The sequence below is a fragment of the Eretmochelys imbricata genome, chromosome 1, assembly GCF_965152235.1.
Source record: "Eretmochelys imbricata isolate rEreImb1 chromosome 1, rEreImb1.hap1, whole genome shotgun sequence".
Taxonomy (NCBI): domain Eukaryota; kingdom Metazoa; phylum Chordata; order Testudines; family Cheloniidae; genus Eretmochelys; species Eretmochelys imbricata.
This window is the reverse complement of record NC_135572.1, coordinates 57,323,914-57,335,779: the sequence shown is the minus strand read 5'-3', so window position 1 is coordinate 57,335,779 and position 11,866 is coordinate 57,323,914. Positions and strand designations below refer to the sequence as shown.

Sequence of the window (11,866 nt, the reverse complement as noted above, 5' to 3'; positions counted from 1 at the left end):
TTTTGCAAAAAATCCACAAGAGCGGATAAATGTTTAACCAAATAATCTTATAAATAAAAATGTGTTACTTTTGCATTTTGTGTAGTGTGCTTTTATTTTGTTGCTGTATAAAAGCATCTTTTACTCTTTTTAAAAAATGGTTGGAGTCACAAGGTAACAGGAGACTAGCTAAAACCAACAGAATGTATTAGTTACTTGTGTTCTTTGCTCACAAGACTGAATCAGCTGAGAGGAGGCAATACCAACCCACCACAAAGCTTTACATTATCTGCTATTTTTCAAGTGGTGGTTTATTTTCTGAAATTAAAATTTTAAACAAAAAATTAAAAACTGAATTAGGTTCCAGAATCAGTTACATTATCAAGCTGAAGTGCTGAGGTAAACAAGCAGCCTGAAGTGCATCCAAGAAATAATCCAGCTGAGAGACAGGCTGTTAAGGAATTGGCACCAGGACACCAGAGTACAAGCCCACTGGGGACTCTATGTACCTGAGTTGCTAATCTGAGCCACCACGTCTACACTACTGTTGTCACCTGGTTGAGATAAATTAAAGCTAACAGCACAGGTAAGCATACCTGTGCTACACTCACACCTTCACTTGTAGTAGACATAGCCTGAGTGTCTCTACTTACCTAAACTGAATCAGTACCACCACATACATTACTTCCAATGCAGACTTTACAGCAAAAAAATTCTCTTTTACTTTACAGTGCAGGGCTTGGGAAGGGAGAGAGGGTTAGGTACACAAGCAGCCTCGTTAAGGAGCAAAGGATAAGGTTGGCATAACTGGAAGGATGGTTAAATCTCAAAGAAAAATTAAATAATCCCACATTTTGCCATTTCTCTGGTGTGAATACAGTACATGAGATCTGTGACGCTGTTCAGTAAAAATAAGACTTAGAATACATGATGCTATGCCAACTTATCACCATAACTATGTGGCCAAATGGCAGCTTTCTTAGTTTCTTTTCATAATTTATATCTTATTCTGAGAACCAAGGAGTCAGCATTTCCAATGAGGCTTAAAATTGTAGCTGGTTCCTCAAAACTGACAATAAAACTGTAAATCTAAAAAGGGGAGGAGAGAAATGAGCCACTTCAGTGAAAACTGTACTCATTCCTAACCACCAAAGATTAAAATAGAGGGCTTTTTATTGATGGAATAACAAAAGTGCTTTTTTTAAATATTTTTCAAAATACATTTGTACAACTTACAATAATATATCCAAAATAACTGTATATACAAAACATTACCTTGTTTAATGTATGTGCTTTTCTTGAAATTACAAAGCAACTTTTTTACCTTTTTTTTTTTTTTTTGGCAAAGTTCAACCTTAACAGAGATGATAGTTTTGAAGGTTGGGTTAAGAAAATAGAACCTGAGGGAAAGTGACATTTACGTCAATGACAAGCAAGAAATTCTCTGTTCTTAGTTTGTTAAATAAAAATGCTTTTAGTGACATTTTTCACATTACAAAAATAACAAATGAAGAAAAAGATTACATATACTTTTTCCATCATACTAGAGGGCAGCTTTTAGTCTTTCAGATAGGGTACTTGAGCCAAGAGTGCATGTCAAAAATGAATGCAGGTAATACAGCCGTGCCCTACTGTGGCTTTTCGATGTGTAAAACGTCTCTTAGCTGCTGTTGATATGGTTAACTTGGTTGGATCTGCGATGGATTTCTTCCAGAAAACCCTCAAGCTGTTCTATCAGCATTCGTTTTTTAAACCTGAACGGAAAAGGAAGTATAAAAATAATGCTGTTAATATTAAACTGACAGTGTAAAGAAATGGAATTTTCAAAACTAGACCTTATCTCTGAAAACTTTTCACTACATACATCAGAGGTTCACTGTATATGCACTCTTGTCTGTAGAAGTTCTGGCAAGCTACTGTCATAGCACAATTATTTATTCTGACCCTCTTTCCTGTGTATGTATTCACTGACAAAAACTTAATTAACAGAGTCAAGATTATCCAGTGATACCATGTGCCTTTCCAGAACGTTGAAGTCAGCAAAACTCAAACCTCTAAAAACCAGGAAATACAGAATTAACATATATGCCAATGCAACCTTAACTCTACACTCTGAGCAATGACCAAATACATCCATAATGCACATATCTGCACAGTGCCTTTGCACACACTGTAGAATGCTCGGGGAATAGGCACATGACCAATGTAGGACACAACTGTACTGAACAGGAGATACCTATATTTAAGCCCACTCCATAGAAATACCCCTGCTGCTGAATTTTACAATTTCAGTCCCTTTTACGAACACTTTCACCCTTATGCACAAGACGCTATTTAACACACTTTCACTCACCCCCCCATTAAACCCACAGACCACTCGTATCCTGCCTCATTGTGGACATTCCCCATAGCAGTAAGACCCTAGTGCACAGCTACTAACACAACCTTCCAAACTCATTGCTAAAAGGAGCATATTGGATCTCAATAGGTACACATGTACCGCTTTCCTTTATTCACACACAGAGGGGGACAAAGAGAGGAGTGCAGAAGTCCCTAGATCTCACATCACAATCAAGCTCTGCCGTACTGCACCAACCAATCCTCTAAACATTCAGTACAGCTACACCTGGTGTGCATGTAGATAATTCCCATTGGCTACTACCAGCTCCAGGGCAGCAGAGTTAAGGTTTTGCTGGCATGCACATTAATTCTATATTCCTTGGTTTTCAGAAGTTAGAGTTTTGCTGAACTCTGTTTTCTAGAAGGGCACAAGATACTCCTGAGATAATGACAGGTTTCAGAGTAGCAGCCGTGTTAGTCTGTATTCACAAAAAGAAAAGCAGTACTTGTGGCACCTTAGAGACTAACAAATTTATTTGAGCATAAGCTTTTGTGAGCTACAGCTCACTTCATCGGATGCATTTTCCACTGAATGCATCTGATGAAGTGAGCTGTAGCTCACAAAAGCTTATGCTCAAATAAATTTGTTAGTCTCTAAGGTGCCACGAGTACTCCTTTTCTTTTTCCTGAGATAATGCTTAGACTTCATACCACTGCTCCAGCATTCCCTCCATTATACCATTGTTCTGACCTCAGCTCCTCACATCCTACTGATTTGAAACCCATTCCCCTATTGCCCTTTCCCCTCCTCCCCCACACAGCAGCTTCACCCACACCCCTGGCTTTGTAGGGGTGGGAAGGTGGTGTGTCTGAGAAGTGCCCATATCAGTTGTAAGCAGGAAAAGAGAGTAGAAAGAAAAAATCCCTGTGAATCTGGGCCTAGTGTGTGGGGAAGGGGCTCTACATATCCATCTGCAGCACAGGAAGCTCAGACAGGTGTGAAGTGGCCCATTCATCTCAATGAGATGTTCTGCGCTGAATGAGAACACTCCATGAAGAAAGCTCTGAGACATGTAAACTGTTCCATTTATCTCAATAGGTATTTCCGTCCCCACTTTTCAGTGACAGTGCTATGAGTCTGTGATACGCACCGAGCATGCCTATTCCCAACTCCTGGCCTTGGTCTCAGCACTATGTGCTTGGTGCATGTTCCAAGCATGCCTATTCTCAGCTTCCCATCCAGGGGGGCAGCCACACCATGCACCACCCACCCGCCAATTCCAGCACGTGCGCACGCACACACACGGCAGGGAAAGGAGTTAGGACCCCTCAGAGAGTTAAGGCTCCCATGTGTCTGGGTTTGACATGAGGGGCAGGCAGAGGAGCTCAGATTCCCTCAGAGGGGCAGCCCGACCCTTCAGAAGAGTTCTTCCAACATGGCTGAAACTTTTCAACAACCAATTATTAGCAGTAAGACAACAACTTAATAACAATCAATTTAAGGCAAAAATTATATGTTTAAGTCTCACTTTAGAGAAAATTTTCAGTTTGTATTCTGGTCACTTTCCAGACCACTGGGGTGAGTTAAATGAGGAGAGAGGCTGCTAACAGAAAGAAATCTTATTTTGCTACACAGCTTCTCTGGATGAAACTGAAACCACAGGGAAACCATTGGGTGAGGCTTTAAAGGAATATTCCTACCAGAACCCATGTTGGGGTGGGTGATTTCTGGTAGGTTTATTAGCATGCTTGTGGATTTTATTGTTTTCTCTGTAGTGCTTTTATTTTAATCAAATATGCTTGCTTAGAAGAACCGTGAGATAGCGTAACTGTCCACAGTTAAGCTACTACTAGTCTCTGAAGAGAAAGCAAGCAGGTCTGTTTAGAAAGTCTATGTTGCTGGGAATAACAGTGAAGGCAGGGAACTGTTCAACCTGTCAAAAAGGAGAGAGATACATGTTTCTACACAAGAAAGGCAATGGGTAGAGAACCAGAAGCCTGAGAATGGGTGCTCTTGCTGAACCACTAATGGGAATCAGATGTAGTTGCCCTGACCTGTGACTTTTCAGCTTGGAAAAAGAGACAACTGGAGGGGTGGTAGGGGGGTGGGGGGAGAGAGATGATAGAAGTCTATAAAATCGTAACTTGTGTAGAGAAAGTAGATAAGAAAGTGTTATTTACTCCTTCTAATACAAGAACTAAGGGTCACCACATGAAATTAATAGGCAGCAGGTTTAAAACAAAAGGAAGTATTTCTTCACACAAATACACAACCTATAAAACTTTTTGCCAGAGGATGTTGTGAAGGCCAAGACTATCACGGTTCAAAAAAGAACTAGATAAGTTCATGGAGGACAGGTCCATCAACAGCTATTAGCCAGGATGGGCAGGTGTGACACAGGGCCAGAAAGGGTTAAGTAACTTGTAGGCTAAATGACCCTAATTCAACCTTTAAAGACATATTAGAGAAGTATATAAATGGTAATTAGGGCTATTCCTTATAAATAGCTAACACAGCCATGTTAGATAGACTAGAACTTTGAAATGTAAACGTGTATTATTAGAGAATGAGAGGTAATACTAATTTTATGGTTTCAGAGTAACAGCCATGTTAGTCTGTATTCGCAAACAGAAAAGGAGTACTTGTGGCACCTTAGAGACTAACCAATTTATTTGAGCATAAGCTTTCGTGAGCTACAGCTCACTTCATCTGATACAGTGAGCTGTAGCTCACGAAAGCTTATGCTCAAATAAATTGGTTAGTCTCTAAGGTACCACAAGTACTCCTTTTCTTTTTGTGAACCTAGGGACTAATTCTGAAGGAACTCTTTGCAACTCTACAACTCATCATCTCTACTAAGAGACTGATCTAAGAACTATATTCACATCTGTATGTATGTCTTTTAACCAGTACTCAGCTCTCTTTTTAAATAAATTTTAGTTTAGTTAATAAGAATTGACTGTAAGCATGTATTTGGGTAAGAACTGAAATATTAACTGGCATTGATAGAACTTTTTCATATGATGAACAAGTTTTTCAATAATCCTCATTATATTTGACTTGGCTGTCTGGGAGGAAGCAACAAGGCTGGGTTGCTTTAAGGGAACTGTGTTATTGGCTTCTGGGTAACAAGTAAGGCATTATAGAAGCTGTTTTGTTACTAGCTTGGTATTCTTGAGACACATCTTTAGAGCCCTCAGAATACCCATTTATACCACAACCTTCCAAAGGAGGTCTAAGGGTTAGAACAAAACAATGGGAGAACTATGGGCTTGTCTCACTATGGGGAAATCAACACTGCTGCAATCGCCGCAGCAGGGGTCAATTTAGCAGGTCTAACGAAGACCTGCTGAATTGACAGCAGAGTGCTGTCCGGTCGACCCCAGTACTCAGTAGCGTAGCTTGGGGAGGAGCGGGGCAGTGGCTGCTCCCCCACAGAGCACGAGTTGCGCCTTTAAAAAATTTTTGCGCCTTTTGAATTTTTACTCACCCAGCAGCGCTCTGGGTCTTCGGCGGCGGGTCAGGCAGCGCTCCGGGTCTTCATTTGCTCCGGTCTTCGGCGGCATTTCGGTGGCGGGCATCCTTCAGTGCCACCGAAGACCGGAGCGAGTGAAGAACCCGACGCCGAAGTGCCGCTGAAGACCCAGAGCACTGCCAGGTGAGTACAAGTGGGTGGTGCCTTTTTTTATCTCCACTCCCCCTGTTTTCTCCACCTGGCTACGCCACTGCTAGTACTCCAGCTGTCTGAGAAGAGAAAGGGAAGTTCACTGGAGAGAGTCTCCCATCAACCCAGCACAGTGGAGACACCGGTGTAAGTCGACCTAAGCTACGTTGACTCCAGCTACACTATTCACGTAGCTGGAGTAGTGTAACTTAGGTCGACAAGCAATATGTCCCAGGAACTGCGGAAAGAGGAACTCCCCTTAAACAAAGGTGTCTGGAGCTATAAGAATAACCTTTTCCTCATGTCAACCACGATGGAGTTCTTGTATAGCGGAGAGGCCAGAGCCCCACTGTGCTGGGCCTTGTGCAAACAAAGAAGCAGTCCCTGCCTCCAGAGCTTTGTTTCCTCTTGCACCAGAAACCTAAGTTTGACCAGATCAATGAATGCAATTTCCTGATTGAGTTCTGTCTAGATACCAAAATGTATGAAGAAGCTAATGGAAAATCCATATTAAACTACATTTCTCTTCCAGTAGCCAGGTAGTTAACTGTAGCTGTTCCTAGTCCAGACAAAGGAGTCCATACTTCAAGAGGAGGTCTGGTCCTTACTACAAGTGACTTCTGGGGTAGCATTGGAAGAGGAATTCAATTCTCCTCTTTCCTGTAGCCTTTATGTTAACTGTCTTGAAAGGTAACAGATTCTTCTCCGTCCAGGACATTATTTCCACTGGCCTGGAAATGTTTGTCCTTTGATTACTTCCTAGTTTTGGAAGCAATATAAACATTCATACCTCAATCATAAGCCAACCTCCAACGGGAAGCAACAAACTTCTCCAGTAACCACAATGAATTGCCTGCTACATGGTTTTCTTGTACTTTCTTCTGAAGTGGCACTGGCCACTGTCATACAGGACACCGGTCCAATCCTGTATGGTCACATTTAGGGAAGGGGTTGGTTCAAACACACCACTCAGAACTATAAAAGGGAGTTAAAAGGATGCATACTCTAAAATTTTGGAAAATGTGTCTTTCAAGTATGCTCCCTACTTGATAGGCTTGCTTCCACAGTGAGTGTGCAAGGGTCTAGAGTGAAAATTGGGTTTGCTTTCAGCATGTTTGTACTTACTTGCCCGCAAAGGGACATTCAGATGTGATGGGAGAATGATACCTAATTTTGCATTGTATCAGGTGTGCAGTTCCTTGTCCTTTAGAGGACAAGGAACTGCACACATGATACACTGCAAAATTGTTATACAAAATAAATTCTGCAGGCACATTTGGGTTAACCTATTAAGGGGCTGAAGCCAATGTGTAGCACCAGAAACCCCAGCCTTTGGAGATAACTAGCTACGGATGACTACTGCCAGGAGGTGACTGATATAACAACCTATGACCTGTGCCTTCCTGTGACTACTAGCAGTCATTTCTTAAGACTCTGGATGCAGAGGGTAGATCAGAAGGAAGAGTCTTATACAGGAATTGTGAATTCTCATACACAAATGCTCTTTTTCATGCTGAGGATTTTGTTAGTTTGGAGGATATTCTATCAATCTATCCTTGGAAGCTTCTCCTTCAGAATTTTTGCTCTGCTGGGGAAACAGTCCTTTCCTTGACAGAGTTTATGTTGATAGCAAAAAACGTATTGCTATGCTGGCTTTGAAGTGAGGGTTGAAGCTTCTCTGCATTCTCAGCAACTAATTCCTCTGTTTCTCCAAACAGCTGCTCACCTATAAGTATGTGTTTAGGATGACTGATTGGTATTCACAGGTGCACAGCTTCCTTGTAGCTACCACATTAGAAGCCAGTGCGCTTCTCACAAAATCACATCAAGGGCTTGATTTTATTAATGAGTTACTGGCATCCTGTCCTACAAAATCCTGCAGGCTTTTTTGTTTTTTTTGGTGGGGGTGGTGTTTGATGGTGCATGTGTGGTATTTGCTCATGTTGTTCACAGAGGGAGGTAGCATGATAGTCATCCTGGCCTGAGGACCACTTAGGGAAGAGTATTGGTACAAATACCTTAATTTAATTGAGGAAGTAACTTGTTAGAGGTCCCTAGAAGCCTGAAAGGTTGCCTGCTTGCTCCTCCACTCTGGCTAGCACCCAAGGGGCAACCTAATAAAATTTGGCGCTTTGTTCAGTAAATTGGGAGTTATTTTGAACCCTGGAGGAGATTTCTTATTTACAGCTTCATGGAGAGTGGAATCCTCATATGCCTCTGCTCTGGTCAGTCAGCATGAAATGCCCCTTACACTTTAATGTGGAGCCAGCCTGTGAAAAAGGGGAAGGGTAGAGAGAGACCCATTCCTTCCTCTTAGACTCTGAGCCCCTGTTCCTGGCTGATGAACAGAAGGCCCAACTCCCATTCTGCTGATGCCTGAAATCCAAGCCCGTTTTCCTGGCAGAGCAAGGGGCCCTGGGCTGAAAGCCAAACAGGTATAATTTCCATTACACTGCAGCCTGAGGGAGGGCTTCACAGGCACAGCAGTAACAGGCTTGTCTGCATGCTTCTGGGTGGGGAAGAGCTATGAGCTTAATATGAGCACTGAGAAATCTTCTTGAGGAAAGCCCCCAAAAACACTCCTTCAGGGCGAAAAGGAGAAGGGGTCTAACCCTGATTTTCATCCCACTTGTTCAATACTAACTGCTACCTTGCAAAGGTAATACCTGCTTTTGCCTTTTTGGGGCCCAGAGATCTAAGGTTTGTGAGACTTACTCCGTAGCATCATAAAAATCCCTTAGTTCACAGTGGGAGGAAGGGGAGCTGTGCAGAAGTTCTTTTGTCAGGAAGCTCTGGACCCACTTCAGTATCTGGGGGGACTTTGGATCCTTTCAGGGGTTTGTACCCATTGACCCTGGACTCTTGCAGGATTTTGCCCCTTCAGGGGGCCAAAGAATGTCCTTAGACACTCTCCAAACACTGCTCAGGAGTGCCTGAGCAGGCTTTTCTGCACTGGGTTCATGGCTCCTCAGGGCAGACGAGAGGACTAGACATGTTGGTCCAACTCTGAACTCTGTGCCCTACCACTGCAAGGGTCACATGGCTGTGAACAGGCAGGGCATAATTCACCCTCTATAGAGCCTGTAAATGCTGCCTCATATTGAGAACACTGCTTAGATTTAGCCCAGTGTTGGCCGGATAGCTCTGCCATACATAGGGGGAGGATGGGTGCAAGACGGAAAGAGGAGTCCCAGAGAGGAGATGCTGCAGTGGCAGAGTCAGGTGATTGAAACTACCAGGCTGCCAAAAACCAGATCCAGGGGAGGAGGAGAACAAAGAACGAGTATAGATATTACTGCACAAAAATGACGGAATAAAACAGTCAAGAGAAGCTGAACTGCCAATATGTTCCACCATCAAAGGCAGAAAAACTGGTGTCCTGAGCTAAAGGGCAGGGCTTGTTGCTGAAGGCTCCAGCAACTCTGGTCACTGCCTCTGAATTCTGTTGACTGGGAGCATTACCCATTAGTGACGAATGAGGAAAGAAACTATGCAGCATCTTGAAGACACTAATTCTGAATGGACAACTCATCAAGCCCAACTAAGGGCTGCAAGAGATCCTAACACCAACAGAACTGGCATAATTTCACTGTGTTGGGAAAGTAAGGAAGCAAACACTATGCATAGGCCTCCATACACCTTACAAGCTAGAGCACACTTCTGAAGAGGAATTTGAGGATGGGTGGCATAGCATATGAGAGGGTTTAGCAAGGCATGGAGGCCAGAAGGGCTGTGCAGGTGCTCCATGAACTGTTCCCATGGTTATAGAGACAGGGACATCCTATCTATAACAAGCACAAGGACCAGGATTTTGCCCACTACCCACTAAATCGATCTAACCTCTGACTAAGGAAGTGTGGATTTAGCTCCTTCTGGAGAAAGCCAACATGAGGAGTAGAAGGACATCTTTCTGGAGCAAGATGAATGATGCTCCCATATTAAAGTTTAAAGGCCAGATCCTGAGCATTATATACAATTCCACTGTCGTTAATGAGTTTATGTTGAGTTACGTCATTGACATTCTGGCCCACAGTCTTTATAATACAGTCTCTCTCAACCTTTCCAGACTACCGTGTCCCTTTCAGGAGTCTGATTTTTGTCTTGAATACCGCCAAGTTACACCTCACTTAAAAACTACTTGCTTACACAATCAGACATAAAAATACAAAAGTGTCGCAGCACACTGTTATTGAAAAATTGCTGCTTCTCACTTTTACCATATAATTATAAAATAAATCAATTGGAATATAAATATTATACTTACCTTTCAGTGTATAGTATATAGAATAGCGTAAAGAAGTCATTGTCTGTATGACATTTTAGTTTGTACTGACTTTGCTAGTGCTTCTTATGTAGCCTGTTGTAAAACTAGGCAAATATCTAGATGAACTGATGTACCCCTCTGGTTGCGAACCACTGGTTCTGGTTACAATACACAGCTCTTCGAAATGGGAAGCACACTCAAATTCGTCCTTCAGCAGTGCATTGCTCCACATTGTGGAATAGGACTGATTCTCTCCCATTTTACACCATTCTTATCCATGTAGGGTTTATCTACAGAGACTTACTGCTCAGCAAGTCAGGGTATAAATCTACCATGCACCAGGTTGCCACACAGTAACTGGCTGTGTGGACATGGATACTGTATACTATGGAACTTTTTCAAACAGCAGTAGGTCAAAGCACACTACAGAAGTCTTAGTGTGCAAGTAGCAGGGTTCACATGGCCAGTTAGCATGCAGCAAGCTAGTATACTGGACATTAACACCCCAGCTTGCTAGATTTATGTGGATTTATCAATTTCCTGCTTTTAACACCTTTAGTCATCACTTCCAAGATATTAAATTGAAAAGCAGCAGCAAAGAGCTGAGTTTGTACAAATATACAGGGGAAAAAAGAGCAAGAACTACATAGATCATGATGAACTAGAACAGAAGAGATTTCCTCCCAGGGCCTTTGCCTGTAATTTGAAGCATTTGTGTAGTTAATTTCTAGGATAAGTTAATCAAAATGTGAATGATAGTTACAAATGTGTGGGTCTCAAGCAGACATATATAGTAGTTATGGACATACCTCTGACTACAAACAGTACATTAGCATAATTTTACAAGATTTTTAGTTAGCTACATACCTTGAGGCTTCTTTAATAACATTCTGTAAAAATATTAGTCGTGTTTGTAAACTGCCTTGAACATGCTTCAGTAAAAAGAAGATTCTTTCATATTCTTAAAAAATAAAGCAAAAAAGTTCATTAGATGAAACCTACACAGATATATCTGTTGCAACACCCTGCTTTATGAGCATAATTGCAAGCTTCATTCAGCTTTTGTACAGCTTAAGTAATGGTACTGTATTTGTATTAAGTAGGCAAGTAAACATATAGGTTACCTACCTGTAACTGAAGATTCTTCGAAATGTGTTGTCCCTATCTGCATTCCACATGTAGGATACACATGTGCCTGAGTCCGGAATTTTTTTTGCGAGCAGCATCCATTGGCCTGCACATGTGCCATAGCTCTCCTCCTGCTCTGAACAGAGAGCATAAAAAGTGGTGCAGGCAGACACCTCTCCAGTTTCCCATTCTTACCACAGTTCAAACAATCCGCTGCAGAGGGGACTGAGGACGGGTAGTGAATACAGACCAGGACCACACATCTTGAAGAACTGCCGTTACAGGTAAGTAACCTCTATTTCTTCTTTGAGTGATAGTCCCTATGTGTATTCCACACGTGGGTGATTAACAAGCAGTAGTCAGATAGGGGTTGGGGAGAGGATGCGACAGTGGTAGCTGACTGTAGTACTACTGTCCTCACAGCTGTAACTGCAGTTGACAACTTGACCAGAACATAATATCTCATTAAGGTATGCAAAGAGCTCCACGT

General features: G+C 42.2%; 1 protein-coding gene across 5 annotated transcripts in view; it reads right to left on the bottom strand.

The window, feature by feature from the left end:
* Positions 1–224: 224 nt before the first annotated feature.
* Positions 225–11,866, bottom strand: part of INTS6 (integrator complex subunit 6) — a 76,180-nt gene continuing 64,538 nt past the window's right edge. For 3 of the 5 annotated variants that reach the window (XM_077810920.1, XM_077810910.1, XM_077810944.1), the window contains 2 exons: positions 11,116–11,209; positions 226–1,733 (listed from right to left, as the gene is read on the bottom strand). In XM_077810920.1, the coding sequence (XP_077667046.1) occupies positions 1,640–1,733; positions 11,116–11,209 (188 nt within the window). In that variant the 3' untranslated portion in view covers positions 226–1,639. Of the gene's footprint in view, positions 1,734–11,115; positions 11,210–11,866 lie in introns of all 5 variants that reach the window. The other 2 variants (XM_077810926.1, XM_077810934.1) reach the window with 1 other exon arrangement.